General features: G+C 40.6%; 1 protein-coding gene across 6 annotated transcripts in view; it reads right to left on the bottom strand.

The window, feature by feature from the left end:
• The window catches only part of LOC120740523 (pleckstrin homology domain-containing family G member 3), a 30,350-nt gene that overhangs the window by 5,631 nt on the left and 5,080 nt on the right, over positions 1-19,639 (bottom strand). For 3 of the 6 annotated variants that reach the window (XM_040042951.1, XM_040042957.1, XM_040042953.1), the window contains exons 2-15: positions 19,107-19,168; positions 8,140-8,681; positions 5,635-5,735; positions 4,105-4,174; positions 3,966-4,012; positions 3,527-3,677; positions 3,147-3,278; positions 2,082-2,264; positions 1,720-1,812; positions 1,521-1,607; positions 1,406-1,436; positions 1,172-1,273; positions 1,028-1,060; positions 237-247 (exon numbers count right to left, since the gene is read on the bottom strand). In XM_040042951.1, coding sequence (XP_039898885.1) covers positions 237-247; positions 1,028-1,060; positions 1,172-1,273; positions 1,406-1,436; positions 1,521-1,607; positions 1,720-1,812; positions 2,082-2,264; positions 3,147-3,278; positions 3,527-3,677; positions 3,966-4,012; positions 4,105-4,174; positions 5,635-5,735; positions 8,140-8,681; positions 19,107-19,155 — 1,632 coding nt within the window. In that variant the 5' untranslated portion in view covers positions 19,156-19,168. Of the gene's footprint in view, positions 1-236; positions 248-1,027; positions 1,061-1,171; positions 1,274-1,405; positions 1,437-1,520; positions 1,608-1,719; positions 1,813-2,081; positions 2,265-3,146; positions 3,279-3,526; positions 3,678-3,965; positions 4,013-4,104; positions 4,175-5,634; positions 5,736-8,139; positions 8,682-11,923; positions 12,065-13,971; positions 15,110-19,106; positions 19,169-19,639 lie in introns of those variants that run through there. The other 3 variants (XM_040042956.1, XM_040042955.1, XM_040042954.1) reach the window with 3 other exon arrangements.

A 19,639-nucleotide genomic window follows, 5' to 3' on the forward strand; every position in this document is an offset into this window, starting at 1 on the left:
ATGTGATTTATTTATGTTTTTCAAATCTAGGTTAAGTGTGTTTTGTGAAGATTAGAAATCTCATTTTTATTTGATTTTCTTTTTCAGTTAGAACAAAGTTTGAACTACTGACTCAAAAACAGATTAAACCATATCTCACCACAGCCCAGTGACCTAAATAAACCACTTTGCTACAACAGACAGAAAAGACTTATTAAGGCTTATTAAATGACTGCATTTGGATTTCAGACACTCACCTTCAAAACAGCTGCGTGGAGAACAAAACCACAGAGGAGGAGGCCGAGAGATGAACAAATGAGAATGTTAACGACAATGAAAAAAGTATATGCCAGTCCAACATTATGAGCCAACATGACCTGAATACCACGTACATCTTGCATAATTACAATCAGGACAATTTCTGTCTTCACAAATGGGAACTGAGTGAGGTAGCTGTTAGACTGGCCCGGACTTAAGGGAGGCCCTGTGATTAGATAAATACTGATAAGCAGCATCTTGTTCTCAGAGTCTAAAGCCGGACATGATGCAATTAACCAGTACGTGATGACCTCCTCCCTCACCCTGATGAGAAGGTTGACATGAAAATTGCTTTTTCATTACACTGGTTCAAAAACAGATCAGGTCTGGGAGCAAAGGAGAACAAGAATAGGGAGAATTTCTCTTTTGAAATGGTCAGTCAGAATCTGTGAAGATGCACAGATCTAAGGGCTGGGCCGAATCTGACTACTGAAAAGAGTCTGTGTATAACAAAGCCTCTGACCAATGTGGCATATAATTAAATGGATTATAGTTAGGTGGAGTGGGGGTGGGAGTGAATGTGCGTCTTTTGATGTGTTTTCCAGGTGTCTTTGAAAGAGAACAAAGCAGAAGTGCAATGGAGACACAATAATCATGGTAGGGGGCCGTGGGGCTGCTGGACCAATGAAGAGGCAGAATATGGATGAAACTCTTAACACTGGTAATGAATCTGCACCTTTTGCACCTAAATCTTACTCAGCATCCAGCAATTTACCACACACACACCAACCTTTTGTGCTTCTTCTGATTTGTTTGGCTGGCTCTAAAAAGAGGATTAAAAATGGGAGAGCTTACTAAGAGTCTAACTGGTGGTTTAATGATCACAAAAACTACACAAAGACCAAAGTTTTTGTATTAAAATCGGTTCTTATACCTGATCTCCTTCTCCCATTTCTTCCTTCGAGATGGAAGTCATCAGGCTGGCAGGACTCCACCTTCTTCAGCTTCTCAGGGCTATACTGGTACTTCCCCAGATCTGAGCAGCAGAAGGATATGCTATTATACTCCGATTACTACAACAATCTTCTCCACACAGATGTCTTTTTTGTATATTAAACTACTGAAAACACACCCTGTCCATATTGGTTACTTTAATTGTAACACTTACAGTTTGAATTATCCAGAATGGCTTCTTTTGCCTGTAAAAAGAAGGCAGCATGTTTCAGGAAAAGCTGCCTCTTCATAAGGAAAAAAAAATCAGTGTGAGGGATGATGTTGTTTACCCTTTGTGGAACGATGGTGCTGTGATTTTCAAGTATGAGCCTCTTGATGTGATGGGCCCAGAGACGCTTCTCTTCTACAGTCTTGGCCTGGATCAACAAGCACTTGCTTTAGTCATTTACATTAATAAAGATGCACCAGATACAATCCATCCATGCATCTCTTTCTCTCCATCTATATAATGATTCTATTTTCATTTACCTGCACTGTGTGAGGCTGCTTGGGACGCTTGAAGTGGATAACACTGAAGAGCAGGGGATCCTTGGCACTGTCAAGTAGCATTAGGGTGGAGCACTGGAACCACAGAATGCAGTAATGAAGAGAAGGGCTACACCAAGTGTACTTCATTATCTCTTAATTTGCTTTCTAATTAAAAAATCTAATTAAAGTGGACATGAGTTATGCTCATTTCCAGGCATATATATTTTGTTACAAACAGGAGTGCTCATATTAAATATTGCAGCAGATAAATCGGTTATTTTGAACTCCACCAGACAAAACTCATCTTTCCCCCCCATTTTCAAAGTGTTTAACTTTGTTCAAATAATATAACAAAAACGTACCAAGATATGGATCTTGTAGACGTAGTGTTCGCCTCTTTTTTTGGTAATAAGGAGCATCTTTTCAAAGAGGAAGAGAGTGCGGGTGTTCTTCGCCCTTAGCACATGAAAGGTGCCCTCTAGCACAAGCTCTCCGTAGGTGGTCAGGTCAGGCCCCTTCCAGTTGATCAGAAGAGACTGGATCTCCTGAAGATCAACATGTTAGTACACACCCTTTAAGTGTATATATATGTATGTATGGAGCTGGCTGTTATTTTTAGTCCTTATACAACACCTGTACAATGGAAACACTGAGAATGAACTGACTACAGGTGATGTGTGTCCACTGGGACATTTTTGCAATACTGAATTTCCCCGAGGGATTAATACAGTTTCATCTCCATCTAAATGACTGATAGGTGGTCTTTGAGTTAGCCTCCTAAAACTGTGCAAGCACTGAGCTGCACCTGATTATTCAAATGCCTCTTGGTGGACTGTCTGCGAACAGATTTAAAACAAAAAGCAAGATGACAGTGAACTGTCAAAGTTTCTCTTACAGACTTAGTACTCCTCTTATCTTACTGAACTGTTCTCACAGTAAAAGGCATTTTTGAAAATCCCTGTGGTGAGAAAAATAGCCATGCATTTTCTAATCTAATTAAGGTGGAGGCAACCTCGATGTCTTGTAATAAAATAAAACAATCTTGTCAGAAAGCCACGGCCAGGATAGGTACAGTGAATATGAACTAGGATTCTGTGTCCAAAGGATCCATTATTTCTCATACCTTAAACCAAGGAAATCATTAAAAGCTATTGTCACTTTAAATTAAAAACAACATGAGAAAAGTATTCAAGTTGAAATCAGAAGGATGTGCCGTGGGAGATATTTTGAACACTGGCGCTCTAAAAATCACAGGAGGCAGCCTTGTTGAGAAAAGCAAATATATGAAATGAATTGATAAACGAGCAAGAAGAGTTACAGAATCATTACATTTTAAAAGCACCTTCACTGAACGTGTACCGTTTATTCCACATGGCAATGACATAAATCAAACTCTTCACAAGTATTTTAAAGGAATCTCATCTGACCTGCACTCTGACAGCGTGTTCGTGCTTCCTCTTCATATCGTTGATGTACCAAGCAACCCCTGTCATGGTGTCTATGGCCTCCTGAATGACCTCGTAGCCCTCCTCGTCTGGGTCAAAGTGCTTTGCAATTTCCTTTAGCAGTGATCAAAAATAAAGATTAAAAAGAAATAAATTTCTGTTGAGGTTTGGTCAAGTTACAGTACATTCATACCTAAACATTTTTTGTACCTAGATTAATAAGTAATATAAAATTGAAGAAAGAGGTCAAGAAACATTCGTTTACAGTTTTTTTTTTTTTTTTAATAATTTAATCATAAATCAGACAATTTACTGAAGAAACATTTTAGTCAACCAAAATGACGCTTGAGGAGATTCTGTACCTGAAGCAGCAGGTGATATTTCAGTATCCTCTGAACTGGCTTTAGGAGGTAAGAGCCCAAAGGAAGGGAGCGCTTCAGAGCGGCCTGTCGATCCCTGAAAAACTTGGCCAAAGTTTTACTCCTCATGCAGTCGGTCAGTGCTGCCACTGAGCTGTTGGACGGCAAAGAGCGACATCCATCAATACCATTAAAGCTTCTTATATCAAAAACTAGAATTACTGCTTTGTGGGCGTTTTTGCCAACAAGCCAAGCTGCAGTTTAAACATCCACAGATTCATGTTGTTACATGATAGCAAACACCACGCTTTATGAGGCAACAGATACTTATTTAGTTAACCTTTTAGTTCAAATGATATATTCCCTTAAAGCATTCCACACCAAAACAGGAAAATAAAAAAAATTAAATATATGAGAAGAACATCTCGTCTTAGTTACTCACTTGGGATAGTTGGTGCAATACTGGGTGTAGATTTCAAAGTATTCACTCTGGTGAAACACAGACCAGTCGTAAATATTACTTATGTGCATTGCTTGGGGAGCTGATATCGCTTTAATTAGTGCAAGATTGTTGTGCTTACCTTATTTACAAAACACTGAGCGATAGCCACGGGATCATTTTCACACATGTCCAAAGACTCCAGCAACTCACTGAAATGCAGGAAGCAACAATATGTGATAGATGAGTGTCAATCGGGAACACTGAAACCGTATTAATTAACAACTATTAAGGAATAGGTAGTGGTAACCAGCAAGAACTTAATACATAATGACATGAACCTCAAGGAGTTTTTGATCTTTCTTAGAGGGGAAAAATACCAGTAGAGGGAGCCATACACTGTTAAACAGGTGAGTGTATACATATCTGGATTGAGAACATAACACCAGTCCAATCAAAAATGTGTTTTATTCAGGTCACAAAACAAAACCTGAGTTGTAGTTGTAACTTTTACAAGCTGTAACACCAACTCAGTAAAAAAATAAAATAAAATAAAGAAATGCAGGCGCTTTACTGCAGTATGACTCATTTCTCTAGTGCTGAAAATGTACTTCAATGTTCAATTACAATGGAAAACTGTTGGAAAAAAAAGTCATCACTAATCATCACAAGTCAAGTATGAAGTATTTTTAATGCGCGCAGCACAATGCATTTTCAAGTGCCGCAAATCTTTGACTGAAACTGACTTCAAAGAAACGTGCCAGCGTGTTCTTGGTTCAATGAGAAAAGTGTTAAGATTTATTATGTGCACAGTGTCAATATTTGTTCATACCACATGATTGCTTGGTTAACAATATTTACTGCTTAGAGAATGTTAAGTGCCTCAAAGAAGTACAGATTCTTGGATGAAATAACGACTGTTTATCAGTAACTCCCAATGTCAAATAAGAGTTTATGACTTTCAGAATATTGTAAAGCTAAGCAAGAGACTGGACTACAGCAAAGTAAATAACTGTTAGAGTCTGGTCTCTTTTTTACAGTATGTGCAGTACAGCATGCACATATACATATGGCACTAGTGCTAAAGCTGATATAAGAATTTATCCACTAAAGCGATACTATGATTAAAGTTAATATCACTGTTTATATATTGCCAAAGCAAAGCCCTCACAATGCAGTGCAAGTCAGGCCTCGATACAATGGCACAACATCAATTACAAATCTGTAAAATTAGACTGATTAAGATGTAATAACTACTGCAGCCTTCTTTATAATAGCTTTGGCATTACCAGGGCATTACCAGGGAGGCTCCTCGCTATGAGAGGAGAGAGGAATGTTAATGTGTGTTTTGGCAGGCAAGCGCGGTCAGCAGCGAACACTTGCTGACATAAGATGTCGAAACGTAAAGCCAGCTGCACCTCTATTTCCGCCGCTTTCGGATATTTGCAGTCGGGTCTTTACTGCTGTGCGAGCTGTTCCTTTGTTTTCCCTGCATCCGGTTTGAATGACTCAATAAAATATAAGCAGCATGTGAAGAAAAATTCATAGAGGATCAGCCATTTTTAACTTTCATGAAATGCTCCATTATCCAATAGCATAATGAAAGTGTACAAAACATTCCTTGCACAAAATGACTGCATAAAAATACCCAAAACAGACTTGTTATATGTACCTGTTGAACTCGTAGATGTCCTCTATGTTTCCAAAAAGAGCACACACTTGTTCTGGCCGTATGGGAAGGTTGCCTATATCGATAATGTGAGCCAAGTAATCCTGAAAAAACAGTAAAGAGGGGAAGTTGTATCTAAAAACTCCTTAAAATGTGGTTACATGTTTATGGTTAAGAAAGAGACATGCACTTCCAAATTCCTGCCAGCAGAGGGAACATGCATATACATTTTCCTCTCATTGCCTTCTTACATCCTCTGCACTGAGTGATGATGACATTTGTTTAGTGCAGCTGATTGCTGCAGTTTTAGGGCTATAACATTTCTTCTAATGTGTGTAAAAAGACAAGTAGGGGTATCAGATCTTCCTGAGCTACAGAAGCAGGATTATTATTTCATAAATCAGTTATGAGACAGTTCAAGGATCCTTTTAAGGACTTGTTCTGTGGACCAGGGAGCAACGTGACTCTGTGAAAGAAGCTCTGCAGTACCCATTCTAGAAACATCAGTACAGCCTGTTCCCTCTGGACATAAAAAGTATTCAAACTAGTTAAAAATATCAAAAAGTACTAAAGCCAAACATGCCAACATCTGGCTGATTACCCTTTTTTCCTGTCAATTACACACTCGTGTGGAAAGAAAACAACTCAAAACAGGCGAAGGGGAGAATTAACGATAGTCAAACACAGACATAAGCATTTACTAAATACGGAGCATACCAGTAAACAGCTTGTGCGCACACGGCAAAGCCTCCCTGATGATGTGGTGTAAATACAGACATACTTAGCAGGCTTGCTGGACGGCACAGATTAGGAGAACAGTCATCACATCACACTACTGAATGAACTGCTGCACACCACTGATGGAGAATTCCTGTGCTGCAATAGCAATGCTCACTCTGAGCCGACAGAGTGCTGTGAGATTTAATTTAGTGAATGCCATCTGTAGCTTATAGTGCTAGAAGCTGCTTTTTCTCGCTAATAGAACAGGGACGCCTACATTTAATTGCAACACTCATTGTTTGAATCGCTAATTTTCACATTTACGAATAAAATGCTGAAAGATCTTTCTGGGTGTGTTCTGGACAAGTGTTGGGAATATATCTGGCTATGCGAAACCAGCCGGGGTCAAACAGCTGTTCTAAAAATGATCTCATGAAAGGACAGAGTGATGGCTTTAAGAGTCAGAGAGATAAATGGCAAGATAAAAAGCAAGGATGTACATGTGTAACAGCTGCGTGTCAGTATGAGGCAAGAGCTTTGATTTAGCATGAAATTAAACAATGCCAAAAGAAGTGTTATGGGCCCGTCGAATCCAAGGCTTTGAGTAAGAATAGGATTAAAAAAAAAAAAAAAAAGTGAAGCAATACTGTAATCATGGAATGACTATTTTCCCACGCTATAGCCCAACATCTCTTTTCACATGTGTGTTATTTCTTCTGTTGGTGCAAAGATAGAGATATTTGTGTTGGCTGGGGAGGCCTGACACTTCAGACTAGGCTAGATCTTGCAGCAGAGTCTGTCTCACTGACTCTGCTCCTGTCAACTGAAAGAGTTTAAGGTCCTGGAAGTGTTTGTCGAGAGCACGTCATTATTTAAGCTACAGCAGGGGCAGCACTCCCTCCCACAGTAAATGCAAGACGCCAGACACAGTCTGGAGCAAAGTGAGGAGGCGCTAACTGTTTTACTGCCATTCAGTGTCAGAAACGGCTCACCTGTTAAAGGCATTACAGTCCGTGCAGTGACACAGTAACACACTGCTCCTGTTTTTTGTGTTTTTTTCCACCCAGGACAAACTGAGAACTGGGGAGATTTCTGTCTGGAAGCTGTTTCCAGACTACAAAGGTAGAAAGAGTGATAAGACGTAAGTGGCCTGCTGAGTGGTAAAATCATCCCTGGCTCATTTTCCACGCTTCACATCTTTGAGATGAGGTTTCCACTATCTTTAACCAAGATCACAGAGCCCAAGATTCCTGCTGCCATGAAAGACCTGCACTGTTTCCCACTCTGACTCCACATATGAGCATACTACATAATCCCAGGCTGTAGGCTGTAAGCCTTCACTGCACTGTAAATATACAGAATGGTTTATACAAAACACTAAAACTCGACCATAAACTGTTTAACGGTCCTCCTTTCTATGAACTAGAAATCTCTAAACAAAGCCTTCAGCCGCCAGATGTCTGGCACATTTTTTGTCAACTGGCTGATTTGTTTGGAAAAGAGGAAAATCAGAATGGATCCTGTTCAAGTACCAGACCTATTTGTAGGGAACACAGTAGGCATTATTTGCTTTCAACAGCCACTGACTCAGTTGTCCGTGTTTTGGTTCCTGGCTGCTCAAATTCATCAAATCGCCACTAAAAGGTGATGCAGACATGAGGTCATAGCTGCTTGTTAATCCAAATCAAATATGAGCTTTAAGTTCAGATGATTTAGTGGCTATAATTTAAACTCGTTGGCTCAATCTGAATACTTGGCTTAAGGGGAAAAACCCTGACATCCACTCACCTCTACGATGCTGCGCAGATCCTTGACGTACATGCGCTCCGTCTCCATGATCTCCATGACAACCCGGTCCACATAGGTCAGCTTTGGGTTGGGCGCCATGGCATCCGCGACGACAGGCGAACAGGGGATGTGAAGTATTTCACCAGTCGCTTTCCTGTTGGCCGTGCCGTTGTTGTTATTCCACTGGCTGGTGATCAACCTGGCCTCCAGCTGTTCCTGCCAGCGATGTCTAGAACCTGAAAGGGTGGGACTCTGGTTCCCAGCCTGCTCTCTGGTGCCTTCAGCTGGGCTCAGCTCCAAATCTATGTCCTCTTCACTTGGAATAGGCGGTGTGGTAGAGGAAGGAAGGACTGCTGTGCTCCCGAAAAGACTGTGACTATCACGGGATGAACCAGAGGACAGGGAGGACACCAGGCTCACTGGACGTTCACCCTCTCCATCCAGTGGCTCCATGCATACCTGGTTGCAATAGTATGGACCCAAATCGAGGCCTCCCTGGACATGGTCACTGTTGGAGAGGGGTGAGGACAACTGAGGAGATTCTGGAACAGGTGAGAGAAACATTGACATAAATTTGAGAAATTTAAAAAAGTAAAACCTATATCCAAAAAGCAGACAATGTCAAAAATTAAAAGGGTCTTCATCTATAATGTATGCTCGATTATTATTATTTTGATAGGATTCTAACATTTTCATGCATTTAGATGCATGGACTCTGCCCTGTAACCAACTGTTTACTGCTGGCTCCTGCTTGTCTTAAAGCTCAAGCTATAATACAGTTAAATCTATGATATAGCCACAACTATGTGAAACCACTATGGTAAGTCTGTTTAGCAGTGCAGTGCAAATGCAGAGTAATTATTAGCACAAGAACAATGGCTCCATAAACATACTTCAATACACTGTAAGTGTATATGGCTTCCCCGCAATGCTCCTGCAATAGATGGCATTTTTCCATTGTAGGCGTGCACTCTTTTCTTATTTTGATAGTTTATAATCAATCTACAGAAACAAGCCTTCTGCTTCTCTTTTCTGCAGTTCAGTAACAAGTAACTGGTCTTTAGTATGCATTAGCTTGAATTTAGCTCATTATTGTAGAGCTATGCAGACACACCAGGGTAAAAAGGGAAATAAAAACAGTGATGTCACCCACAACAGCATAGGCTTTATAGGGATTCAATGCAGCTACTAATGGCTGTACAGCATCGATATTCCTCATTAGTCGTTATATTTCGCCTTCTCATACATGCAGCCATAAAAACGCTGTTTCAGTAACAGACATTCATGACAATTACCTTAGACAATATGTCACAAAACAGATCATCATAAAGGAAGTGAATAAAGAAGGATCCAACTGCATGAGTCCCATTTTTGGACAATGTTAGATAAAAATAAATCAATGAATGTTTAAGTAACACTGAACAGACTACTATCCAAGAATCAATACATAACTCTGTTTCCACTCCCAGACTAAGACAGGAGTGGCTTACAGTAAAAGGCCTCACTCAGATCATTACTGACACGGCCCAATTACAACGCCACATATTATATGAAAAGCCCAGCCGTTTCCTCGCTCTCCTGACTATTGAAGACTGAACTTTGGAAAAACAGAGAGGGGAAAAACTCATGAGGAAAAAAAAAAAAAAGGGGGCAAGGGGACCAGGAGCTTTGTTTATGCATCTTTATAGAACCATGACTGAATTTAAGAGAACTGGAATCCATATTCAGTTTCACATTCTTCCTGGCCAGATGGGGAATTTTCCTCACAAACGTTTCCTAAACATATGAAATCATAGCAGGGTGAGAATGGCCACTGTGCAGAGAGCTCCATTTCCTTAAACATTTAGAGAGTAAAGAGGTCAAAACAGTTTGCCAAGCTAAAGAAACACAGCTTTGTCAAGCAGTTCAACTCCAGACTAATAAACGGAAATCTACGGAGGCACGAACCAACATTGAGCAAATCATCAAGTGATAATTAATGTCTTAGGTCATATTGCGTGTGGATGGAGAGCATAATATGGTGCCGATACAACCCACCCAAAAAAGCCACTTATGTCACGAGCTTGAAAATTTCTTTCTGTTCTACATAAGTGATGACAAGCTTCAGCTTACATATCTCCATCAGTAGATGTGCAACAACAGATGCAAGATAATCCCAAGGTTTTAGAAACAAAAATATGTTGCAACCATGCTGATTCACCTTTCCTGACTTCACTTATTTCCCAGCACAGAACATGAAACAGTTTACAGTTCTGCTTGGAAGAAATAATATTAAGCAAGTCAAACATTTCATCTCAGAGCATGGGAAGAACATAAAGTTAGTGATTTATGAAGTGATGTGCAGCTGGATGGGTTTCACTTGAAAAGTCAAGCTACCTTTGGTTTATTCAGACACACACACACAGACGCGCCTCTTTTGCATCTTGAAACTTTCCATGACTCAGTAGTGAGCTCATGTTGTTCATACTACATCTACAATCTGCACCAAGCCTTCCCACTGACACCGTTCCCATGCAAAACCTCACTGGGAGAAACAGATGGGCTGGCAAGCACGAGGTGACCGCTAGAGAAAGCTCTGTTTACGCTCTGTGACAAATCACAGGGTTGATGGTGTAAGGGGAGTGTAGTGGTGAGCTATTACACTCAATACACTGCTATGAATTAGGCATCTGCTTCCTTTGCTGCTTCTGTCGGTACTTTTGGTTTTGAGCCTTGCTCTGTGAGGCATGTGAAACTCCCTTCCTCTTTCCATTTCTTCCTCCCACCCAATATCCCTCTATAATAAAGCTTCTCTGTAGCAGGCTGCAAACACTGCCAAGTTAAGAGGAAGAGGAACAACACAATGTGAACTAAAGATAGGCTAAAACCCAACTCTTTTGCACAACCACAGTGACAAAACAAGACATGCATGAGTAAACTACATTATAAGGTAAACAGCGGCATTGTAAGAATACTCTGGATTTATCTGCAGATTGGAGCATGCACACTTGAGATCAGAAGGAGCTCAGCTTTGATTGACCACTTCAGAGATTGTACAAGCAGGAACTATCAGTAGGTGATACCACTTACCACATGTTTTAGGTTAAAACTGGAGGACCAAACACCACCTATGCTGAAAGAGGCTGAGCAGAGGAATGTAAATGACCTGCTGATCTAAGATAAGCCCAATGTGTACTCCTGTGTGACTCAGTGCAAAATGTTTCCAGTCAGCCTGTCACAAAGATGACAAAAGCCAAGCCAGTGTAGTCTGCATCCTCTGTAACATTTCCATCTACATCATCTCTCCCTCTATATATCCTAAGTAATAAGAAAAACCATCATGCAGACAGTGCAAAAGGAGAGTGTCTGGTCTTGCTTGGTGCCACATAGTCTCTTCAGCATGTGCAAATATTTATTACTAATCTCTGAGGGATCCGTAGCCACAGTGGCAAAGCCGTTCCCATTACTGTGGCACTCTGTTGTCAGATGTGGAGCGCTTTACAAGTGTCTGCCATTTAAATTAAGCCTTTTAAAGAATAAATACACAAGATTTCAATTAAAGAAACAACATTACACATGTACTGCAAACAGATCAAAGCATCCATACTGTGCAGTGTTTTAGATGAGTATTTGGTTCAGGCCCAAATGTCAGTGATGTTTTGGCAACACCTGCAGGGAAAAATCATTAAATAGAAACCACCACAGCAGAGGCTGCGAGCACTAGTTTAAATAGATGCTTTCTAAAAAACTTAACTAGCTAAGGTAGACAAGCATGACATTTACACTTTCGAATATTTTTGCGTACCAGCTCGATTTTTAAGTGCAAGTTTTAAACATCAGGGAGGAAGTGTCAGGAAAACGCAGTAAATGTGGATCTCCAAGGTGGGCCAAGTTCCATTTCTGATAAAACCTTCATGAGAATACATTCATAACCATTTCAGGGATCCTGTTAAGAAAGACAGAACCAATTTCATTGACAGAGGTAATAATATACTGTATATTAAAGTGGAAAGTGTCACAGAGACGCACCGTGTGTAAATAAGGAGCAGATCAAAGGGTTGCATCCATTTTTAACATCGGTGATGCATGCAAGCCGAGATCAAGTTTCCTTTTTAGCCATACATTACAAACTTGACACCCTGTCTACCTATAATGTATAATTAGCATATCTGCATTCATTTACAGTCTTCATTTCCTGTCTCTTCATTTTAAACAACTCAGTGGACAGACCTGTTAAACCACAGATTATACAGAATGCTGGTGGGGAATGTTAAGTATAAGGGAGCTTAAGTGTATGGTCCAGAAAAAAAATTATTGCAGCCAAGCCACAAGTGTAATTTTGCCATTCACACGCCACAGTTTCACAAAGTGTTCTACCTCAGCTACAGCACAACACTCTCCTTTGTTTCAGCTGAGCATCAATGCAGCTGGTGCCTTACTGAGATAAACATTAACCAAGTCAAGGCTAGAGTTTGAGATAGTGTAGTATTTGGACTACATTTCAAAAAGTCTCTTAACCTCAACAAGCCAAAGAGTCGAGACTGTGCAATTCTTAATGGATTAAAATAGGTCAGACTCTTGTAGCCTAAAATGGAAAAAAGCTAACCCCCTCATTGTAATTCTTTAAATTCCAGCTTCTTGCCTGTTAAGCTGAGGTTAACGTTTACAGACAAAGGTGTTTTAACGCTACAAGCATGACTTCCCTTTTTTTCCTCTGCCTCTTTGAATCCTCTGCAGTGGACAATTGAATGCAGTTCAACTGTGTCTTAATACAATCTGTAACAAGGGAGGTATTCCTTAAACTTAAAAAGCTGCAGCTCAAATAATGAGACATTTGAAGACAATCCTTCCTCAAACTTAATGGTATATTTTCAGTCTCGCCATTACTGAAAAGAGACAGCATTCGCTTACAGAGGCGCTCTGTGTCTAATCAGTCTAGAACTAAAGAAGTCTGTTTCCATTTCAGCCCAAGCTTATCAGTCAGTTAACAAATGCACAGTTCATAAACTCATCTGCCTCTGACATTAGGATGATATGAGACATGCAGTCCCTAATAGGATGATGCGAGGGTTGAAGGGAAACACTGAAATGAAAACCTCTGCACCTGGTTATTAACTTTCTAAAAGGCTATCGTAGACAAGATCACCTCAGTCTCAAGCTTCATCTGTCAGAAGCTGCTACTGTATAGGGAACAATGAGTTCCTCCATATATACACACACTTGTATAAAACATTTACCAGTCTCTGTCAAAGACACATACAAAGTACAGATGTTACTGTTGGTATGATGCTCTCGCAATGAGCTCTGCAGACATGATCGGGCATATCTCAGTACATTTTTTTTCCCATGTAAATATTATCACCTTCTCTGTTAACATAAGCCACAGCATGCCACAATGACGTAAGTTAATAGTTACACAACCCAGTGATGATGAGACTCACATTTATCCATCAGTTCATGCAAACCAGCATGATACCCATGCAAATTCTAGCCCAGAAAAGCTCTGGTTTTTATTTCTGGGACACCTAAAACTACCCTCTGTCCATGTACCCGGCATATCTGGAATCTGTCTGGACTCAACAACACAGGAAGAACCAAACTCTTTGTAAAGGTTGCATTGCACAATGCAACGTCTGCTTGACTTGAAATATGAGGAAACCAGCAAAAGAAAAACAATGTCAGCCAAAGTCTGAAGAAGATTACAGAGCAGGTTACAAACTGCACCATGGAAAATATTACAAGCAGCAAGAAGTCTACAATTATTTGTAACCTAGCTTAATTGTGTTTGACAAATGCTTATACAGCCAAATTCAAGACACTTTTTATAAAAAATTAAAATATTTGAATGCTTACCGTATAGATGGACGTGTTGAAGCCAGTAAGAGCCACAGAGCAAAGTCCAATTTTTCAATAAATCAACATTTCCTATCTCCTCTTCAGTCCCTACAACTCCTATGACGACACTTTCAGTATGATAAATGAGTACGTGTCTTGTGTTTAAAGAATAGATGTCTCCCAAAGAGACACACCTGTATGACTACTTTAGCTGAAGTTAAAAGAATCCCCCAAGTGTAGCTAACGTTGTTAATGCGTCCCTGAAAATAAAGAGTTTGCGCTAAAGTCCCTCCTGCGCTACCCGCTCTGACTTGTGGCCTTTTGTTTTCTAAGCAAATCAGGAGAAAAGAAACAGGAACACAGCCTGTATTTGTTTTCCACATGCAAATGCTTATTTGAAAGCAAAAAGAAGCACTTAGCATTAGAAAAGCATCTTTCTTTTACCATTTGAAAATTGATAAAATACTACACACACGGACCACTATGAGACACCTCAGCTCCTCTAAATGTTTCCTTTCTGTGGACACTGTCATTTGCATGAGTACCTTTACTGGGATTAGAAAAGCACTGTGGATAACCATCCAAAAGAAAAAGCGAGTCCCTGCCTGCTCTATTACCAAACTTTGCTTGGACGCTCCTGCCTGATTCATAATGACTCATGTATTAAATGACAATAAATTGAACACAGCAGACAATGAATCATCTCTAAAGTCACCTTGTGCTATTTCTACAGCCTTATCAGGAACCGGATGAGTGATGGTTTCATTTGCCAAGTTATAACATGCTAGGAAAAGCAGAGTTCCTAATGGGCTCATTAATGAATTCACTATCAAGCAAAGAACACAATTAGCAGTTTGTATTCAGGTATATACCATAAAGAAAACAAAGCTTTTTTTTTTCCATAATCTGGCTGCACTCACCCTAATCAATGTTCTTATTGCTTTAGAGATTTAGGTATTATTACTTAATTCTTAACTAAAAGAAAAGAAAACAAGTTTGTAACTCAGTCATATCAGAAGCAGCCAATTTCATTGTACACAGTCTATATAAGTTTCAACTTGTCTGAAGTGTGAATAAAGCAGGAAACTGCACCCATGAGCACAACTGGTCCATGTACTGTAGCAGCAACGAGTCTGTTTTACTTTAACTGTCAGAAATCTATGAATCATTAGATGATTATTATTATTATTATTATTATTATTATTATTATTATTATTATTATTATTATTATTAGATTATTGCAGATTGATATTGCTTAAAGAGGCCTTTAATACTTAGTGCTTGTGAGAGGCACTAAAATGTATGTAGGATATGCAGAGGAAGTGAAGATTAGCATACTTGATTTTACATCAACTCCTTTCTTGTTGCTGTGCAACAAAAACAGAAAAACAAAGTTGCCATCAAGTGATAATCTACCTAAAAATCAAAGCTAAACACATCAATATTAATGTCTAAAAGCAAGACTAAAGCCTGCACAAGAACAAAGCTTAAACAAAGGACAGAGGCTGACAAAAAACACCGTAATCTCCTTCAGACCAGGTTAGGTTTATAGTCTAAATTACCATGGCATTGTATCCTGGTAAAAACCCCTAGTTAAAAACAGGTTGCCTCACCAACTACAAATCCTTTTTCCATAGCGGAGGCCTCAGCTCTAGACTACTGCTAATCTGCTAACTGATTCTTCAGAGCCACGAGAACAGTGTGTGTGGCCATGTTTCACTCAGGAGATAAGAGGAAATCTTGCTTCTCCCTACATCTCAATAAAACCCTTCCGCCACTCAAGATCCACTCCGAGCTTCCTCGTCCAACACCCCTTCACAACCTCTGGCAATGAAGTCCTTCCCCCAGTGGCAGCTGGGAGACAGGGAGGGAGTCTTACACCGATTTCCTTGGGAAAAACTCCTCCCCACCTGGCCCCGGTGAATGGCTGCCCCACAGGAGGATGTGAGGGTGCCTCAGAGGATTAGGCCTGGAGTCTTCACAGACCATTATCAAACAGCGTGAGTCAGAACAGAGGTGATTAGACACTGAAACCAATGGCCTGGTTTGATTTCGTATTCCCTGACAGAAAAAATAAAAAAGGTCACGTCAAAGGTTTCCTGCTGTAAGCAGTCCTTCATATGATTTGATTAACACCGCCTCACACGGAACTTTTAATGTTGCGTTAATAATTAGCCTGAAGGTCGGTAAATAACCCGCAGTGAACAACATAGGCCGAATACACATACACAAGCTGAACCTGCATTCCTCACTGGCAGCCAAGGTCAAACTGTTGTACTGAGGAGTTTTAGGGGGGAATTCTGGTGTTCAAAAGTGAAACTAAAAGTCTCCCATTTACTGTCTGTAACATGAAACATTAAGATACATCTGTATTATTTTGACTTTATCAGAATTAAACTGACATTTCAGCACTGGAGATGTCTTAAAGAGTGAAAAGGACAAAACCTGTCAGAAAAACAAAACAATCTTAAATGTAATCTTGTAAAACTCCTCTGTGCTCGACGCAGGCTCTTAAAGGATCCAGCCGTGCCAGCTGACCTCAGTGGATAGGCATGTGATGATCCACTTAAGAAACTCCTCCATCAACAAGCCCCCCCACCTCCAAGACCTCTTCAGGCACACACACACACACACACACACCAAGCTCTGGATCCACTCAAATCATTTCCTCTGGACAACACACACTTCTGGGCCCCTGAGGTGTGAGCCCATTGTAAACTTTACCACCAATTTGACAATCTACAGCCAAACTGCTGTCCTGTTAGCGCCCAGCTGCCGAGTCCACGCGGGCTTGTGTCGGCACAGCTGTGTGCGGCGTGGAGAGGAGAGGTCAGAGGGGAACCGTTTGTTTACTTCACATGAAGCAGTTTATCACATGCAGTGTTATAAAGGGTGTGGTGGTGTTTTTTCTTGGCATTTAGGCCCCAGTAAAGTTGTGTTACTTTGCACTCAAATAAAGAATCTTGTTACGACACCAAGTTCTCTGTCTTTGTGTAGATCACTAAATACGACACGAGCAAAGGTTTTCTCATGCTAAGAGTTTTTAAAAAAGTCCTTCACTACATTTATTACATAAAGTCTTTTACAATAACATTACAGCATAGCTTGATGTCTGCAGGGTGATTAGAATATTATATATAAAATGGCTTTTAGATTGTCAACTGATTGTAAAGTGCGAAAAGGAAGTTGATGGAGGGTTTTATAGATTCAAATGAGATTCATAGAGGCCATCTAACTGGAACAAGCACTGCTGAGAACCTTTAGCTGATGTGGGTAATCCACTGAAAGAGCTCTATAGAAGGGGTGCCAATGTGAGAGGATGTAAAATAATTTATTCTGAAAGAAAGTCTTGTAAGGAGCAAAAAAACAAAAACAATTCTCTATAAATGAGTTTGCATTGTATATAATTGATTTGCACAGATATATGCAACATTTGTGCTGACATACAGGACGAGGAGCTGTCTGGGATTTCAGTCTGAGTTCAAATCGATGCAGAACAGAGTTGTGGCAGGCTCACCTGAGACTCCATGTGATTTCCGCTACAGACAATTAGGTAGAGAAAGAGTTCCAGTCCAGGAGCTCCATTAACAAGCCCACTCAGAGATGTAGCCATCCCTGCCATCATCTATGTCCACAACCCTATGCCCACTGGTCTGGAAAAGCTGCAGTGAATGGAGATGATCCATCCGTCCCCCTAGAACCCCTTTAAAGCTGTACATTCTGCACACACAGCTACATTCCTGCTTGGGGTTAAGTAGGTCACGGGGAACTCTTATCTTTGAGAGAGTCATTTCATGCAGCCTCAGGCCTGTTAATGCCTGGATGAACCTTGTCACAGATTAGACACATCTTTCTTTTTTTGAAATGTCAGAATATATGGATTACACCTGTCCTCGGGCTACAGGGGTTGCAACTGTGCAGTTTCACATTCTAACGCAGTAATGAAAGGTACATTTTTACAAAAATGATTAGGGGCACTATATAAGTTACCCTACATCCTTAAATTTGTCTGGGGGAGAAAAATAAAAAAGCACCTTGGTTGATCATTATTATGTGCAATATTACATGGCCCCTATCCAAAACCTGCAAGTGGCAATAAAAACGCCCTCTTTTCACTTCAAAATCCTCTGACCTTTTAGAGACACCAGAGCTGGACTGTAACCACAGCCTTTTTATTGTTTACCTTGAAGAGACAGGTCTTCCTTTCACCACATGCATTCCTCCAGCCTGTTAACCACATCCAATCATCACCTTCCACAGCAAGCACATTACCAGCTGCCCTGCCCCTTAATCACCATCCATCCATCCACACAGCAGGGGGGCAGGTCAGTCACACTTTAACTCCAGCTGAAAAGGATTTAACCGCAAGTGGGCTTTACTGCCAGGATGATTATGTACAAGTCACATGGGCTATAAAAAAAAATAAAAATGTGAGGACATTTACTTGGTGCAGAGTGACATTTTGAGGAAACAGACACATAATTCATGGAGGGCGGCACATGTCTCCTTCTCGCCAAAGCTGAATCAGTGGAATAGGCGTGGGGGGGGGAAAGGCCACCATTTATGCATTGGTAGTCTTTAGCAACAGTGAAAATCCAGCACCAAATGTGTTCAGTAGAGGAGAGAAGAGAGGTGTGGGGGTGGTGGAGGACTGAAGGACAGAGCAGGCAGATACAAAGAGGCCCTATGTCTATGTTGTGGCTCTGTGACTAAAGATAATGAACACTAAAATAATATGTAATTTGAGTGGTCCCCAGTATATAAGGTCAGCACTACTGGCTAGACTACCCATCTTGGCTGCCTGAGACACATTCAGGTTTGATGTGCAAGTGTTCAGGGGTTTCAGCTGTATGAAGGGGGTTGGCCAAGATCCACATCCACACAAAGAGGCTCTCTACCAGCCAGGAGGTAGGAGGAGAGTTCATTGCTCTCTCAGCTGTGCCTCTCAAAGCCTCTACATTTCCTCTATTCTTCTATTTCCAGCATTTTACATTCACCTCAGCTGTACTGCTGTGTTATGTTAGCACAGTGTCCTGGGTAACCAGATATACCAGCAGGAATAAACCAACATATTAAAACCCTATATCATGAAACTAGTCACTTTATAGACAGCAATCACCAGCGCTTAGGTCATATAAAATATATATATTTACCTTCCCCCATTGGGCCCTGGTAGAGAGCAGAATGGGTCCCCTCTGGCATGGCACGCGGGCCTCTGGTGCACACAAGAGAAAATGTGAAGGGTCAAAAGAGAATAGAGGCATTTCACAGCGAGACAAAGCGTAATATTAAGGGTAATATTAATTCGATTCACTGGACTGAGCTGTAATTGTGAAAAATGCTTTGTTTCTTTACAGAGTCATTCTTGTGTCACGTGGCTCTTCAATCTTGACTAGACACAGCTTACTGAGCTATTACTGAATAAAACACAGAAATTTTCCATTCCCTGCTTACAGCTGTGTTGGCTCATGTTAGCCCCTGGATAATGCAAAGTGGCGGCAAAGGTTTTGGTATGCAGAGGATCAGGAGCTCATGCTAAATAGTGTAAGAACCCACTGAACATGGACATAAGACAGCTCGCCACAACTAAGTTAACGCTACAGGATTCGAGTGATACGAGTATTGATTCCACATCCTTAAAGTGGACTCATTATGCTCATTTTCAGCACCATGTTTTTATTCTTGG

Source organism: Simochromis diagramma, unplaced genomic scaffold, assembly GCF_900408965.1.
Source record: "Simochromis diagramma unplaced genomic scaffold, fSimDia1.1 OVJJ01000304.1, whole genome shotgun sequence".
NCBI classification, from domain to species: Eukaryota; Metazoa; Chordata; class Actinopteri; order Cichliformes; family Cichlidae; genus Simochromis; species Simochromis diagramma.